This window comes from Poecilia formosa, unplaced genomic scaffold (genome assembly GCF_000485575.1).
Source record: "Poecilia formosa unplaced genomic scaffold, Poecilia_formosa-5.1.2 Scaffold106, whole genome shotgun sequence".
Taxonomy (NCBI): domain Eukaryota; kingdom Metazoa; phylum Chordata; class Actinopteri; order Cyprinodontiformes; family Poeciliidae; genus Poecilia; species Poecilia formosa.
In genome coordinates, this window is record NW_006800045.1 from 90,843 (window position 1) to 109,072 (window position 18,230).

The window sequence follows — 18,230 nt, forward strand, 5'->3', positions numbered from 1 at the left end:
TTAGTTTAAATATCGCGAGGTTTCGTGTGTTGCCGAGTTGTCCTCCGGGAGATCTCGTGAGACCTTTCAGTAGTGGACTGCACGGCTAAGGTAAGCGAGGACACCGACCGCACCATCAACACGGCACGTATCACGTAGGTTCCGACAGGTGACTGAATTATACGGGGGGATGTGTCGCTCCGGTAGTGGCCGCGCTGCCTCGGTGCCGCCCGGTCTCAGGCAGCAGCGGGCGGCTCGCTGGTAGCGGGATGCCCTCTGAGGTGATGAGCGGAGGGAGGGATGGATAAACGGATGAATGGGGTGAATCAAGACGGTTCAAACGCTAGCAACCGCCGCATCCAATTGTTTCTATAAAAAAAGTTGATAAATTGACATAATTTAGTATAATTTAGCTCAGAGCTATGGGGAGCCATGTGTGGTGAAATGTAGTGGATCTGAGGCTGCTAACGGGGGCACACAGGACGGCTGTAACGTTACCTAACGTAGCATCCCGGGCTAACCTGACACACCGGAGCTGGGCGGGGGGAGGAGGGGGGTTAAGGCCCTGCTGCCCTTACTTACCTCCCTCTATGCAGGGATAAAAAACCCACATAGCCGAGAGGGGAGCTGGAGTCAGGCAGTGATCAGGTGCTCTGTCTCCTCTTTAGCACCATGGACAGGGCTGCAGAATATTTCCTGTTTCTGTTTTTGTTATCTCAACTAACTGAGCCAGCAGCAGTAGTATCTGTTTCTATCGCGTAAATTTGATCAAATTGTTAGCAACTGTACCCATTTCCACACAAATACAATTATTACCATGTATGTCATCAATTCATTTAGTTCAGAAAGGATAATCCTCTTGAAATTTCTCTTTAAACATTCAATTTATGTTAAATCTTTTAAAGTAAAGTTACTTCTGCTGCTCATTATGTATTTTTTAATCTGTTTCAATATTATTTAATTTAATATTTTCCAAGTATGGATAACTATGAGGAAAAAAAGTGTGGAAAAATAGGTACTTCCTTCATTTCATTGTCTAAAACATCCATCCATTCAGGAATCCATCTGTCGATTCATCTATGCATTAAAATAAAATCTGACATAAATTAATTATGAACTTTTGTTGCTTTCCAATAGCAGGGTTTCCCCCAGTGTATTATAAGCATGGTGGGCCACAAGGCTTTACTTGTGTCCCCACCAGGCTGAGCATTGCTTATTTACTTAAGTCTTTTTAAAATGTTTGCATTTTTTAAGGCTTTATAGTTGGTGTTCAGGTGTTTTTCTTCCAATCTTTCAATAACACATAATTATCAAGTGATATTTTCAAATTTCCTCTTAACTTTAAATATTTTTTAATTCAAAAACACGATGGGCCGCTGGACGAATGACTCCCCTAGCGCCCAACCACCAGGCTTAGCAGGTTTTCTAGGGGAAACCTTGAATAGGCTTAAAGCTACAGAGGATCTGAAAATTTGACCTGGGCAGAAAACCTGCAGTATTTCAGGTTTAATTCTCGTCATACTTTCCATTGCAAAGTGTTTTGTATTGTCATGGAAAATAAGTTAACTTGGTGTGTTTCTTTTTTTCATCCTGTAATGCAGCTGAAAATGACCCTTTACCATCAGATTCTGGTGGCAAAACATATATTTTTTTGTTCTCAAGTTTTGCTTTTTATAAAACTCAGAATACACAGGTCTGGTTTTACTGTGTGTCTTAAGGCAATTAGCTACAGCAGTATCTGGTGACATGGTGCCTGGCTCGTGTTTTAAATGCGTCCTAGTGAGGCCTGACAATGTAGGACATGCTGCATGTGCTCTGAGGGGTTGGCGTGGTTGCAAGCTAACATGTGAAGGAGAAGGAAAGGCTGTGAAAGGAGTTTGAACAGATTGTGCTGCTGCCTGGAGTCATGGCGCAGACATGCATCTCTGTCACCTTCTGACGCTGACTGTCGCTGTGCAACAGCGCTCCGCACCTGTTCAGTGCAGGATCGTAGTTCTTTTTACCATTTGCTTTATTGACTTATTTAAAAGAGACATTCATCAATAATCGGCAGAGTTGAACTTGTAAATGTGTGTGAGTGTAATCTCCATTTGCAGAAACTAGGAGGTTAAGATATCAAGTAGAATAATTTTCTAACTTGCACTTAATGAACACGTAATAAACAAGTTAAAATTAAAAACATACTCATTCATCTACAAACACTGATTTATAGATTTAGGATGTGATGTTCCTTGGGTGTTACTCCAAGTATGAGAATCTGACTGGCTGAAGGCACAATGTGACTACAAATCTTTTTATGATATCTGCATATTTAATCCCTTTTTACAAACATAAATGAATGTCTTTATATCTTAGCAGTAAAGGTATGGCTTTGACTTTGATAGACAACATTTTCAAACCCTTCCTGTGTGTGTTTAACCCGCCATACAGTATGTGACAATATTAAACTTATGCTTTTGCAGTTTTAAAACTTTTCTTTATGTTCCGTAAAAATAAACTCAGTTCTTTTCACAATTTTTTTTATTTTTTACATGTTTTAAAAGTAAGCAATAAATGCAGCACTACAGTTTATTCCCTAACACAGCAAAATAACTTGCACAATTTTTTTCTATCAACATTGAGAAACAAACATGGGTTCAGCAACCAATCAGAGATCTTATGCTGACAAGTTATATATTTTATCTACACACACACGCACGCACGCACGCACGCACGCACGCACACACACACACACACATAAATGAGGTATTCAGATGACAACAGTGTCATCTGGAGGTGAACATAACTTCAGGAAAGTTAATACAGAAAACAAAATGTAGAGGACCGAGTTTACAACCCTGAGGTACACCAAGATTGCAGGTTTTTTTCTGCAAATATGCATACATTGACACACTAATACATACATTGACATCTGCTTATGCAACAAGTGACACATGATGGACAAAGTTAAGGAAAATCCTTAACATAACTTGTAAAAATAATTTAGAGGAGTCAACGTAGAACCCTGTGGTACACCAACATTGCTATTGATCATTATAGTTGACAGTACTTTTGTAGCTTCTTTTTATCGTTCAAAAAGGTTCAAGAAAGTCATTAATATACAAACTAAACCACAGATTATCTATTATAGACCCCTGAGGTACACCCTTATTGGTATCAAACATTTTGGGGAAAAACGGTTTCAGAGGTTTTGTTCACTATAATTCTTTTGTCTTGTTTCTTTTCAGTCCCCCTTAATTGTCGGTCCCCGCAGGACGACAACAAACTGCCTCCAGCACCTTGACGGAAGCACCAGAACCTGTTCTGAAGTCATGGGGAATATTTTTGGGAATTTGCTGAAGAGCCTCATAGGGAAGAAGGAGATGAGGATCTTGATGGTGGGGCTGGACGCTGCTGGGAAAACGACAATCCTGTACAAACTGAAACTGGGGGAAATCGTCACCACCATCCCCACAATCGGTGAGCTGAGATAATCACATTAATTTGCACCATCACAGTTGTTCACTGTGTTCACATGAAGCATGACGTCTCCCCTTTCTTCAGGATTCAATGTGGAGACGGTGGAGTACAAGAACATCAGCTTCACTGTGTGGGACGTGGGCGGACAGGACAAGATCCGGCCCCTCTGGAGGCACTACTTCCAAAACACTCAGGGTGAGCAGAGCTAATCAGCCAGCCTCAGCAAATGTCTCAGCTTGCTTTCAGAAAACGGTGAGTTCGGTCTGACTTATTCTTACTGTTTCAGGTCTGATCTTTGTGGTGGACAGCAACGACAGAGAACGTGTGAACGAAGCTCGAGAGGAGCTGATGAGGATGCTGGCTGAGGACGAGCTGAGAGATGCAGTTCTCCTTGTGTTTGCAAATAAACAGGCAAGAAGCCTTTACTTTTCAAACTGCTGCAGTGTATATAAGATTATCGTCCGTTTCGTGGCGCTCCAAGTATTTATTTTCACAGGTCGCAGTTGGTTTAAACTGTTAGAGGAAAAGAGCGTTCAGGACCCTGTTCCAACCTCCACGAACAAGCGAAAGTGTTTGAGATGCAGCAGGATATTGAAATGCAAGATGCATGTTTAAAATTAAGCAGAACAGCCCTGTCAGTCATATAGAAAGAATAATTATACACATTTCACAGCTTCGGATGCATGAAATCGTAATTATATGCCATAATTAAAAGCTCTGCAGGGAGCAGTGTGTGGGACTTATCCTCAGGAAATAAAAAGCTGTTACATCCAGTCCTGCTTTCTTCTTGACAAAGCTTACAAGGGTTGATGTTTCTTTAGAAAGCAAATCACAAAAATGGTTTTGCATACTCACCAAGTTTCCATAGCAACCAGTAGAGCCTATCAACATGCCAGCCTCTTGTTTCGAGGCATGCCAGAAAAAAAACCTTTTCCGACCACAGTTCTCAGCGCTACTTGAACTTTGACTAGAAAACATGTTCTTTGGTCAGTTGAGACTAAACCCACTCCAGGTGGGTTTGTTGTGGAAAAAGGCTAAATATTTGGAAAAGCACATAAGTCTTACTGATGAGCACAGAAGAGGATCTGTGATGATGTGGGCTGCGACTCTTCCAAAGAGATTAAGAACCTTGTTAGAGTGCATAACATTTGAAATACCAGGACATTGAGGGTATTTTTACACCTCATAATCTGCTAGACTCGGTTTGATTGGGGACCAAATTTGCGACATTTGTTACATTTTGAGCTGATGTGATTCACTTTCACACTGCACTGTGTCAAACGAACCAAACCAACTGAAAAACCTGTTCCCCTCCTCACCTGTGGCGGCGCTGCATCAGGAACCACTGAAGGAAACGTCATGAGCGCAGCTTCTTTCTTCATGAAATGTAAACAACAATGGTGTGGCATCAGATTTTAGCGACTGTAGGATTTCTCTTTTGTCTTTGACGAAAGGACACAAACCATTTCTCTCGCTAACAATAGACGTGCATGTTTGTTTTGGTTGTATTTACCCAGAATGCCATGCACTACAGTCAATTTCTTTGCTTCTAGAGCGGTCTCTGCTAATTCTCTGTTTGCTCTAACCTCGTGAAATGTTGCCAGACAATATCTATTGATGCTACATTGGAAATTAAGGGTTATAAAACTTTGAAAAAATTGTTGCATCCTAACCTTCCCCCTTTGTATTGACAGGATTTACCAAACGCCATGAACGCCGCGGAGATCACAGACAAGCTGGGCTTACACTCCCTCCGTCACCGCAACTGGTACATCCAGGCCACGTGCGCCACCAGTGGCGACGGCCTCTATGAGGGCCTTGACTGGCTGGCCAATCAGCTCAAGAACAAAAAGTAAGAGGGGGCAAACCTGGAAAACACAGCCAGCAAGCCACCCCGATCCAGTGTTTTCTTTCCTCTGGGGATGGAGGATGAGGGTTTGGTGCAAGGGTTTTGAATGGTAGGCGCAAAACATGACCCTGGTTTCGAGGGAGACTTCATTTTTGCTCCGTGCTCAGTGGTTATTTAAAGAAAAAAAAAAAGGTTCATGTCTAACCACATACACTGATTCACACTAACCGTAAGCAGTCACAGCAGACACTTGCTTTTGCTCCGTCCACCTCTCGTTCTTTGGTTCGGTGTGCTCTGTGTTAGTCTGTAGGTGCCGTGTCCAGTTTTTGTTTTCCGGCTGTGAGTCATTGATCGTTGTCCTGTCCTGCAGGGTCACAGAGGTGTGTTACACAGCCACGTTACCTTTAGCGGGTTTTGATGGTTTGCTCTCCTTTCCGTTTTGCTAGCAGTGCCCAACACTTCGTCTCGGCGTCTAGATGCAGAGGGATTTTTCATCACAAACAGCTTCAAACATAATCCCATTAACTCAGGCCAACCTCTCTGTTCCTTCTGAAGAAAAGCTTCTCCACAGCATGATGCTGCCACCACCATGTTTCATGGAGGGAATGGCAGCTTCCTCCACATGCTAAACAAACACAATCTTACTGCTGTATTTTGGGGAATATTATGATATCCTGTATTTAACTCTGTTGATCTCCAGTCAACTTGAACCATCTTCCCAAAGTCCCTGCTGAAGAAAAGCCTCCCCACAGCATGATGCTGCCACCACCATGTTTCATGGTGGAGGTGGTGTGCTAAGCGCCGTGTGTGGAGTTAGTTTTCCTCTGCATCTATCCACACCTGCATGTTGGCTAGGTGCAGAGCGGCTTCTTCCTCAAGTTTGCTGCGTGTCCTGCAGAGGTGGGGGACATGGGATTAGAAACGTATTGCAATGTTTTGTGTTACTATTATGACAGTAACAGTAAGAACAAAAAAGCATTTATATCATAACAGTAAGAAAAACAGTTGCTTGTTTTTTAGGTAATTATGGCTGTGACCACGTCACATCATTCGTGGCATCACAAATACAAATATTGTGCTTGAAAAACTTCCCCATTTGAATTAATTAGTCTTTTTCAGGATGCCGCTTATCTAAGGAACTGTGGTTTACATCAATAAACTGCACACAGCAGCTGCGCTTAATCATTTTTTCAAAGTTACTGACATTTATTGATGCTCGAAACAAACAGTGGACAAAATTGCGGAAATAACATTTCTGATAATACCGTCGGTTTTGTGGGGTTTTAAAAAAACGTTAATTGAAATTTATCGAGAGAACGAAAAATCTAAATTTGTATTACAAGATTTTTTTTTTATCATAAATGATTTGATAAATGCCCACCTACAGTCCCCTACATGGAAAACATGAAACAGGAGATGGTTTTCTTTCTTTGAGACTTTCTTCTTGCCACTCAGATCAAGTGGAGTCAGAAACGGCAGCAGCTCTGTGTCAGTTTCACTTCCTGATGTAGTTGTCCTGACCTGCAGAACCTTGCTTTACATTATAATAGCATTCTGCAGATTCATGCCATCATAGCTGGCTCTGATGGTTTCCTTCCAGGCAGCAGAGAATTAATAACTCGTGAACATCTCTCCCATCATGCTAGAGACACATCCTCTTTCTGCCACATTATGGAAATCCTTTGAGATCCATGCTGTGTTAGCAGTTGCTTGTGGCAACCTGAAGCACTGAAACTGGGCATTTTAAATATTTAAACCTGTGCTACATGCTCTCAATTACCTGACATGGATGCAACCTTATCAGCAGCCCTTCTTCATTCAGAAATGCCCAGATGAGGAGGCTGCTTGTAGATGTTCTCTAACCTGCTCTCATTGTCGCCACAAAAAACTGACTAAAGCTCTGCGATCGGCATCGAGAGGCAGCAAATGCTTATGTATTTTTAGGACATATAGAATCATTTTATAGTACAATCAAACAATTATGTAGCCCTCAGTTGTTACAAAAATGCTTTATGTATCAAACATGACTTAAAATAAACCTGACTTTGCAATTTGACGCCTTGAAATTGGGCCACTGTCTCTTTAAGAAGCTTCCCAACACTCCATTTTGTTGTCATCATGACAAAGCTCCTCCATCATCCTGTTTAAAACCATTCTTAGGAGCGTTGGACTGAAAAGTAGGTCATGTGGTGAACTCAGCAGACACGCAGTTCCACCAGGTGTTTGCTGATGGTTGCTGCCGCTAGTCTGCAGGAGCTGAGTGGCGGAGTTGTGGAGGAGGACTGCTGTGTGAGGTCGGAGCTTAACTCCAAGGACAAGATTCATGGGAAAGATGATGCTTTGTGTGAGCCAGTGTTTTGCACTGGAGGAGATTGAAGGATTTCTCAAACATGCATGAAAGAATCAAAACGACTCTCCAGGCATGTTTTTGATGAGGGAATGACATTATAATATGATATAAGGTTAAAAAATGTCACACTACCGCCCCTTTAAAGTGAGACACAGCTGCTTGTCTAATGCGTCAAAATCATCCCTCAAATAGCATCAGGTTGTGTTTTTTTGTTTCCGTTTCCCCTGTTGATTCTGTCACTGATAGCTCAACTACTGAATGTGAAAATTGTGAAGGTATCTTCACGTGACTGTAATTATAGATAGTTTATGTTCTGTTTGCATATTTATTGAAAGGAGAGCAGAGTAGGCAGACCAACATGTCAGTGTTGTAGTTTTTAAAGACAATACGTCTCCACCTTCGTTTCTGACTGATGCCATCACGGCTGAAAGCAGCAGAATCTACAGATTTTTAACATCTTGCAAAAGTATTCACCTCTGCATTGACACAAGCAAACTTTGATAACTTTCATGTTTGTAACTGGATTTTCAGGAGGTCAGTACACAAGGAATTGCATAAGTGTGAAGTGGTTTAAATTATTACCTTGTACTCCAATCCATTATTTTATCAACTCTGGCAAGTTGGCTTGTCTTTTATGAAAACAACAAAAAAAAGTTATTTCCCACAGCATGATGCTGCCACCACCATGTTTCAAAGATGGAGTTGTTGTGTGTTCTGACACATTTAGTGCTTTGCTTGGTAGGTTCTAAGCTCATCTGACAGGATCAGATTTTTATTGTGAGAACAGATTTACTTCCAACTCGCCATCATGCATCACTTTGCGTTGGTCTGTCTCACCGTATCCTGACAAAATGCACTGAGGCTTGTGATTGTCAAAACGACCAAATACCAAAAGATAAAGTTCAAAAGCCCTATGAATACTTTTGCAAGGCGCTAAACGTCAATAAAATGTTTTCCCTGTGCCATACTCAGTCACATGCTATCAACAGTGTCACGTACTGAATGTCCTCTGGCATCTCATCAGTACGTTTCTGATATCTGACCCGTTATACGGTTATGGATCAATTCATTTTGGGGGTTCATGTGGCCTTATAGTTAAATTTTTAATTTGACTTCCACATATGTATCTATTTAAAGAAAAACAACCCGCTGTTTATTAGTCAGTGCCCCCAAAAGCCAGATTCTGCACTGCACTTCACGTCGATAAGGCAAACATTTCCCCACTAGGCGTTCTCTTTGTTTTGCTGTTTTACTGGATTCATGTTCGGTGGTTGGACTTCTTCTTCAGTTTTTCTTTGGGGTTTAAATAAACTTTCACGTAGACAGTGTCTGTAAAACAATGGTAATTAGTGTGGAAACAAATATTCCCCATCATTCATTCTTTACCATTATAGTTGCACAAGTAGATTTAAAAAAAAAAAGTTCCAGTGCTGAATGCATGGAGACATCTGTGTGTGATGTAAGACAAGATCCTGCTGTATTAAAAAAAAATAAAATAAACTCGTTTATTGTACAACCTGTCTCCCATGCTTGGTGTGGTTGTTACTGATGCTTTGTAAAAAAAAAAAAAAAAAAACTGACAGTACATCTTAATATCAGAAATAAGTTGAAATAACTTGTATTTCTATCAATTAATTAAACCCAAAATAGTTTTTTTTAAGTCAATTAAAAAAAAAAGTCAGGTGTTTTAAGGACAGCACAAGTTTTGGGGAATTTTAAGTAAAAATAAATAATTAAACTTTGTTCCATGGACTCATTTCTGTTCAAGTTGACTTTATATCTAAAATGAAAGCCCAGTTGAGCATATTGATATTTTTTCATGAATTACTTTTTGTTTATAAATCAGAATGGGGTGAACAAGTAAAATAAAAAAAGGTAATTCAAGTATTTTTTAAGATCCTTACAGAAACGAGCAGAAAAAACAATAGACTACCCTAATTTTAAAGTGTTACTGCCCTTTAAAAGAAAACATTCAGTTAAAGAAAATATTTCAAGTGAACATGACTTCATTTGTTGTTTCTACTTTTTTTTAACAAGAGTCATGAACTTTTAGATTAAAAAAATGCTGTGTTTAGGGATTCTGCTGCGTCTTCAAAGGTTTTAATTCAATCTAAATTTGGGGCCTTAAAATGTCAGTAGTGTTTGTTTTTGTATTTTTTTATGTCAATATTTTCACTTAGTTACAACTTTAATGTGAATTTTGTAATATAAACACAACCGGCAATGATGCATGGCATCAAACGGCCCGGAGTGAAATCCTGATTTAAATGACTAATTTCTTTTTTCATGTACATCTTAAAGTTACATAATCATTTTAAGAATATTTTAAAATCCATTGAACCTTGCGGACATGCCGGATGAAATAATTTTCTCCACTTTATGGAGTCAGGAACATCTGGAAACATAAGTACTGTGCTGTGCCGATGTCCTGAGGCCATTCATGTTTTCTGCCTTTTGTCCGAGGAGGAACGGTTTAGCTCACAGGTTTGCATCAAAACATTGCCAAAGAGTGGGAAAGCCCTGCGCCAAAAACAACTTTGTCAAAACCAGGGATTAATTTGGTGATGAACAACACTTTTATATCCAGGATAATGAGGAACCTGGTCAAAGGTTGAGTGACTCAGGGATTAAAACACAAACATGACGGTTCCATGCCAAGGACTCCTCCCTTAATCCCACGTTAAACCTGTTGGTGTCTTTCCATAGACTAGACTTATTTCTCCTTTGCAACTATGTTTGTTATTGAGGAGCAAATGCCAAAATAAACGAACAACCCTGCAGTAGTCACATTTGTAAAGAATATATCGTTTAAAGCCTCTGGGACATGATTGTACGTTCACTTGTAAACGATGAGCTGCTGCGATGTTTGACCAGAAGAGGGCGACAATATTCCGCTAAAAGGACATGAAGGACGTCCTGCGCTACACGCTTCAATGTCTCTGGACAGGATTAAAAAAAAAAAAACATTGACATGATCATAAACAACTCAAACGCATTCAAGTAAACTGCAAAGTCAGTTTCTAAATTACAGTCACACCATCACATCTTATCAGTTTTCTTTAGTGCTACGAATATAATAGAGTTCACTTTTGTTTTTTGTTTTTTATTCTAGAAACACTATAAATATCAGCCTCTACATTATTAACTGGTTTGATTGCATCAGATCACGTTGCACTGATTACATGTATTAAAGAGAACAAAAGCTCCTATTTTCATTATAAGAGAAATAGAAGAAAAACAAGTTTTGACTAAATTATTGAGCATCATAGCATTTCCAAGTGCAAATCTGTGTCATGTTGATCAAATGGAGTATAACTGCCAAAATATATTTGCTGACCCCTCCAGGTCTTTCATTTGTTTCACTTGCTGCTGTGGCTGCAGGTAAAACAGGTGTAAAAACTAAATATCCCTCAGTCAACTGTTAGCGGTTTTATATAAAGTGGAAGTGATTGCTGTGAAAACAGCATCTCGGCAATGAAGTGACGTGAAATCGCAGAGCTGGGTCAGACGAATCCGTACATTTTCAGCAGAGTTGAACAGTTTCAGACACTCCAAACCCCACGTGGCCTTCAGATCAGCTCAAGATTTTCTTGTGTCCATATAATATAATTAGTTGGTCAAATTTTGGACAATTTCCCAACACAGTGGGAACAGTTTGGGTATGTGACCTTTCTCTTTCCAATAGGCACCATTTACTCACATGGATGTGCGAGTTTACTGACTGACTTGCACTGATCTTGTGACCAGCTTGACAGAACACCTTTAGGATGAATCAGTCAGAATGCAGACTCAGAGTCTGCAACGTTTTCTCATCCAACGAAACGAATGCCCTTCTGGAAAAAGGAAGAAAGAAAAAAAACTACAAACGCACGTATCTAAACCTTGTGGAAAGCCTGTCACAGCCGCACAGTGTGGGCTGACTCCATAATAAACCAGACGGAGTGAGAATTGGATGTCACTCCAGTTCATTCTGAGGGCAGACAAATATGTTTTTGCAATATAGCCGACGTCTGAAGGGGTGAAATAAGTCAGTGGGTTTTTATGTCTTTGAACAGGAAATTACCTCAGACAAAGCCAACACAGGAATATAATCAGCTTTCATAACATGTTTTGAACCAGCATCAAAGAGGTCACCTTACAACACAGCAAGCTTTTTTATAGTACTTTAAATAATCCTAAACAAATTGTTCTTTTAACTTAAATACATTTTCGCTTGGACCTTTTTCAGTATCGGGTCACTTTCTTTGACTTTTTCACATTATAAACCTTTGATGAGTGATTGTTTTGTATCTGACAGATTTGATTTGTGTTAAACCAAATTGTTTTGCAGTGATCTGTAGGGATAAGAAGCAGTTTTTTTTTATATTTAATAATCCCTTCCTGTTACTAAGTGACATATTAACCTTTGTCTTGAACAACCTTTCTACCTTCTTACAGGAAAGTAAATGTTGTTGGATGGAGCAACTCAAGATGTTTGTGTTCCAGAGAGAGACTGGAGGTGCAGGCAGAACCAGTTACCGCAGAGCGGTTTGGCCCGTTTGTCCACTCCTTAGGTTGTTGTTGTTGTTTTTTTTTAAACTAAGGTCCTTTTGTTTTTAAACCAAAGCAAGATAACTTATCTCAACCAGGAAGAAATGTTTCTTACAAGCAAATTAAACAATCTTCTGCTCTTGTTTTGCACAAACCATAGTCCCAAGTCCAGCAGTAAATTGGTGCAGCAGCAATACTGTGATGCAGCAATAAAGAGATCTTACACCTCAAGAACTTCAGCAGAAAGGAGTGGCAGGGGGTCAAAGTCTCCATGGGAGGCCAAGGAGGAGATTCGTGCCAGCAAACAATGAGTAACAGGTAAAGAGGAGCATTTAAAGCTATCTTAGTCGTTGTTGTTGTTGTTTGTTGCAGTGGACAGTACGAATGTTTTTAGGTGACGAGTGAGACGCTGACTCACCCTGTCTGATTGAGGTGATAAAGCTAATTTTACATGAAGGAACAAGAAGAAAAACAAGGGATCAAAACAACTTTGACTGACACTTTACAAGGCGTAACAGAGAAGTTCATATTTTTCATCAGAAAAGACATTTGGAATAAATGCAAAGTCTTTTGCAGAGATATTTACACCTTGAACATATTAATCCTGAAACACGTTGGACTATCAATAAAGTTAAAGAGCTGCTGGAGTTTTCACCTCAACACATTCTGAACATTTTCATATCTTTCCCCAAGACATTGTTAGTCCAACAGATTTCTAGTCAGACTCGGGTTTTATTTATTTTTTTTTTTATGGTTTTATGATGTTCTGTTTTTGTCACCAAAAAAATCTGAAAAGTGTGTCGTACATCTGTGTCCTCCACCATCTTTTAATATAATTATCTTAGCAAAGTATCCTCTGCGTTGAGACCTCTCTGTGCCGTGTGAGGCTCTGGACTGGGATTGTCTCGGTTGAATGGAAACATCGGAGTCTGATCTCGTTGTTCCAGTCTGTTTAAAGCTGCCTGTTTCCTGTGAGGTTTGCCTCTGTGAGGAGCAAGGGTTTTAGTTCTGATTTTTCAGCTCAGTTTAGTTGTCAAAATTATTATTTTATTAGTGTGAAAGCACATGAAACTGTAACAAATACTGTTTCTAATTGTGTTGCTTCCAAAAAATAAAATAAAATACAAATACAAAATATCCATAAAGTTTGATCAGCATATTTTATTGATGTGCCGAATTTTAACAAGAAAACTGAAAAATGACAAGGCCAAAATTTTTACCCCTCCTGACCTTTCTTTACATCAATCAGCGTTGATTCCTCAGGTGAACACTTGGACTACTCTGACACTTTTGGTAAGAAGCAAATTCATTATACCAAAAAAAAAAATTGTCATTCCCAAATATTTCATGGTGTGTAGAGCAGCTGTATGATGAATCACTGCAAAGAATCAGGAGACAAATTATGTTGTTGGCTGTAAGCGCAGTATTTCAGAAAAACTTTGGAGAGAAAAATAGCCAGAAACATCCACAAGGATCCAAGGGTCTGATTGTTTTTTTTTAAAGGTTTTGTTGGCTCTAGTGGCCTTTATTTGAAAGTAGTTTGATAGGAAAGAGGGTAATGAGAGAGGGGGAAGACATGTGGCAAATGTCACCAGGCCAGGAATCAAACCTGCAACCACCAGCATGAGGACCAAGGCCTCAATACATAGGTTGTGCTTTGCCCCTGCGCCACCACAGCATCTGATTGTTGATGAGCTCGCCTCTTCTGGAGTTGAGACTTTTATGAAAGCTCTTTAACAAACTCCTGAACAACGGCGCATCAATGCCCTTGAAGACTTGAAACGTGGCGCTTTGTTTTGGAAGTTTGTTCTTTGGTTTGATGAAAATAAACTTGAGCTCTAGGGGTTCAGGGATGTTGCTTTTGTTTGGAGTAGGAAGGGAGAGGCCTTCAGCCCTAAAAAACACAGTTCCCACTGTTAAACATGCTGGTGGGAGCATCAGGTTATGGGGCTGTTTTGCTGCTTCAGGCGCCGTGAACCTCGTTTGGGTTCATGGGATCATGAAAGAAGAGCAGCATGTTGGTGTTAGAAGAATAACTTAAAGAAATCTGCTGCAAGCCTCACTTTGGGCAAAAAGCCTTAACAGAGCACAGATCTGAATCCCATGGATGAGTCTAGATGTGTTGGAGCAATTTGTCACGATGGACAAGTTGGTTTATAAGAGACCCACTCTAGTGAAGAACTACAGATCACATTGCTGACCATTAACAGCTGCAGCCTTGTCATTTTTCAGTTTTCTTGTTACAAATTGGCACATCAATGAAATATACTGATGAAACTTCATGGAGATTTTGACACGGGTCACATCTGAAAAGATTAGATACGCATCAGATTTAGGACGACATATCCAAGTGGCCTGGGTCGCGTTTGAAAAAACTGGATCTGTGTCGTTCAAAAAGATCAAATACAAATCTCATAAAGCCAAAAAAATTAAAAAGGATTTAGATCACTTCATGCTGCAGTGTGAATGTCGTCTGTTTCTCTTGGACGCAATGTATAATGAGCAGTTTTTATCATAGCTAGCTATTTCCACTTAAATATAAAAACTTTTTATGCGTAATTCTGATAATATATTTTGTTAATTTACCATGCAACACCTGTACAGTCTTACTTTCACTCTCTGCACTCCTGACTTGCTGATGCTGTTTATTGTCTTTTGTCTATTTACTTATTCATGTACAAAACATGAATAAGAACTTTGTCTGCTAAAATCAACACATCTTCTCCCCTTTGTCAGAACCTTATGAGGCTGGTTCTGACACCAGCGGTTCTGCAGCTCAGTCTGACTGAGAGAGCGCATCAAGTGAAATTTCTGCCGCAGATTATCCATTAGATTTGCAGTTGAGGACAAAATCATATGATTTTACTTTACAATCCTCAAAAATCTACAGCTGATCAAAATTTAGCTGATCAAAAGTACCTTTTGATCAGCTAAATATTTATTTATTTTTTACTGGTTTCCGCTTCTTGTCTCCTGGGGAATCCCAGCGGATTCCTCTTTTGCAAATCTCTCAGATTCCAATGTTTTATCTTCAGTTTGCTACAGATTTTTCATGAGATTCAATTCGTCATTTTGTGCTGGTTAGTCAGCAGCGTTCACTTTGGACTACTGGAGGTAAAGCAACTGGAAGCGACCCACCCTAGCAAAGAATCCAAAAGGTCGAAGGTCAAATACAAGCTTCTACTTCATTAATGCAACCTATCTACCTGTAAACCAGATGAAACCCTGCTTTAATAAACTCAATCACTCTGTCATTTTTTTTCTTTTTGTTCTGTCACAATCAGCTTCTTCATACTGCATGGTAAAAATATAAAAACAACCTGTGACAAGAAAAAAAACACAGAAAACTACGTATTTTACAAAATGTTTTCGGTCAGTTTCATGTTGAACAACGATGAACCAGACCCAGATAGCAGCTGACGGCTTTTCTCTCAAAGTCTTTACTGTTTCTGACTTTCTGTGGCCAGTGTTTAACTGAGAAGTGACAAAAAGTACAGAAATATTTTTAAAACTCCAGTTTACTTATGTAGCAAATGTCATTTTGAACCATGCTGCAAGAAAAAGAAATGCAGCTCTGTAGTACTGTAAAAAGTATTTATTCTTTACAGAGTTCCTCTGTTTGTTGTTTATTAATCACATGTGAATATTTCAGATCAGTAAACAAATATTAGTTTTTTTAAACCAAAACAATCATGATTCTGTGTATTAAATGTATAAAATCAATCCAACCCAACCTTGTGTGAAAAAGTACCAGATTTTTAAACCATGAATTATTATTATTATTATTATTATTATTATTATTATTATTATTATTATTATTATTAATCTTTGATAAATGATTTCTCCAATTATGATTCAGTTTTACTACTTAGTCTCAGGCATGATCACTGACTGAGCATCTAAATAAAAACTGTCTGCCAACATGAAGGAGGCTGAAGAGATTTTAAAAAACATCATGTCCCTAAAGAAGCTGAAGACTGAGGAGGAAGAGACCAATTCAGTCAGAGATTCTCCACACGGTAAAAAACAACAACAACAACAACAAAACCGTCTGTAATTTACGATAAAATACCGGCAGCTGTGGTTGCCAGAATTTTACCGTGTAAATACAATTTTTTACTGTATTTATATGGTAAAATTCTGGCAACCACAGTTGCCTGTATTTTACCGTAAACTAGAGACTTTTTTTTTTTTTTTTTACAATACAGTTATTGCAAACACTTGAAGGCAGTTGCTGCCGCCAAGAGTGGAAGAAGTAGTTATTAAATATCATAGGACAATTAAATCTATTAGGCTTAATGGGACCTTAAACCCTGGACCCACAGGTCGAGGTTGGTGTGAAAAACTCTTTCATTTTCAAACGTGCATTCTCAAACCAAACTATTAATGACTCATACATAAACATAACACACAGCCATATTCAGTACTTTGGAATATGTATCTGATGATGCTTGTCAGAATAAAAGCACCATTTCTGAACAAGCCTTTTTTCTGTATTTAAAATACTTTAAGTCTAAGTTCAAGTGTTTTTTTTTTGTTTTTTTGTTTTTTTTGCTCTAATCTTAAAGATCATCTTATCATTAGTTGTAAGTGGAAAATTATAATAATTAGCAGAAATAAAAGCTTCAAAACATCAGTCTGCGTGTGATTAATTTACATAATATTTCACTTCCTGATGAAGTTAATGATACTCTAAAAGTTCAATGATACACTAAATGCTTGAATTTGTCTGTATGTATCCAAATGTAATGCAACAAAACCTCCATATTGATCAGAAGAAGAGAAGGAAACACTCAAACGACTTAAAAATAAAAACATTGAACATATTTTTACATGCCAGGTTGTTGTGTGATGCAGATTTCTGCCCAGGTCCTTCTTGAAAATGAGATCTGGAGGAAATAAAAATAAAAGAATAGCCTGATAGCAGAGAAACTATTTGAACACTTAATATTTTAGTTGTTAATTAACTCCTCATAAATAATCATCTGAAATCTGCTTTTTGAAAATTGTTTGATTATCTAAAACATTTAGTGCGGCTAAAAAGAAGCGTCAGGTAGTCTGAGATTGTAGTCCGGGTTACAGGTAGGCGCACAAGCCCCGCCCACATAAATCAGTGCCGCAGAAAGCGCCGCTCCCGCCGCTGATTGGCTGCTGTCACTGAGCCGTAGTGATTCCTCCAGGTCAGACCGGAGCAGACGGCTCGTAAAGTTCCAGCTCACAGCTCAAAGCCGAGCTGAAAACACGGGCTCGATTTTGAACCTTACCTCTCCTGGAAGCGAGGAGGAGTAAAGAAGAGGAAACGCCAACTGGAATTAGTCGAAGAGGAATTTATTGATCTAAATGGACAGTCTCGGGTTGAAATCCCGCAGGATAGCTTTGGATGACAGGAATATTTTTCCCCCCTTCCAGATGATTTTGTGATGTTTGTTTGAAATTCATGAGCCCGGATATTTGAATGAGGATGACTGCTCTCAAGAGAAAGGTGCAGCAGGTGCTCTGCGTCCTGCTGCTGTGCGCTCTCCAGCTCTGCTGCGCTGACACGGATGGAGGTGGGTACACACACACACATACACACACATACACACACACATAGGCATCCACACACTATGTTCCTAATTAATAAGCTAAAACATTTACTCTGCGATAGCCCTACTCCCACAGCAGACAGAGCTTCAATCGCGATGGGAGGACACCTGCTTTTCAAAAAAAAAAAAAAAAAAAAACCTGTTCCGCAAACGTGAAACTTGTTTGCTGTGAGTCACCTGCACCTCTCCCACGACTCTGTGTGCTTTATCATGTTTGTCTCAATTGTTTCAAGGTTTTGCGACAGAGCCCAACCTTTTTAACCACCACGGGAGTCACAGTCAGGCCAAAGTATGTGCCCCAGATTGTGGAAAGGTTATCTAAGAAATGTTGAAAACACCTTTGTTTTGTTTCAATCAATAGTAGAGAAACTATTCAGGCTTGCTAGTCAAGTAAAAGAGAGAAAATCTATCTATCTATCTATCTATCTATCTATCTATCTATCTATCTATCTATCTATCTATCTATCTATCTATCTAT

General features: G+C 39.3%; 2 protein-coding genes across 3 annotated transcripts in view; both read left to right on the forward strand.

Moving 5' to 3' along the window:
* Positions 1-9,159, forward strand: arf3b (ADP-ribosylation factor 3b). Of its 2 annotated transcripts, none has more exons than XM_007559646.2 (5): positions 1-90; positions 3,207-3,438; positions 3,523-3,633; positions 3,725-3,849; positions 5,133-9,159. In XM_007559646.2, exons 2-5 carry the CDS (start codon positions 3,291-3,293, stop codon positions 5,292-5,294), a joined length of 546 nt encoding a protein of 181 aa, XP_007559708.1. In that variant the 5' UTR covers positions 1-90; positions 3,207-3,290; the 3' UTR covers positions 5,295-9,159. The 2 variants fall into 2 exon arrangements, with proteins under 2 accessions (XP_007559708.1, XP_007559709.1); XM_007559647.2 differs by having other exon boundaries at positions 66-134.
* An 8,156-nt stretch (positions 9,160-17,315) lies between these two features.
* Positions 17,316-18,230, forward strand: part of LOC103143265 (receptor tyrosine-protein kinase erbB-3) — a 23,967-nt gene continuing 23,052 nt past the window's right edge. Inside the window, exon 1 of the mRNA XM_016675084.1 lies at positions 17,316-17,716. Within this exon, the coding sequence (XP_016530570.1) occupies positions 17,623-17,716 (94 nt within the window). The 5' untranslated portion in view covers positions 17,316-17,622. The remainder of the gene's footprint in view (positions 17,717-18,230) is intronic.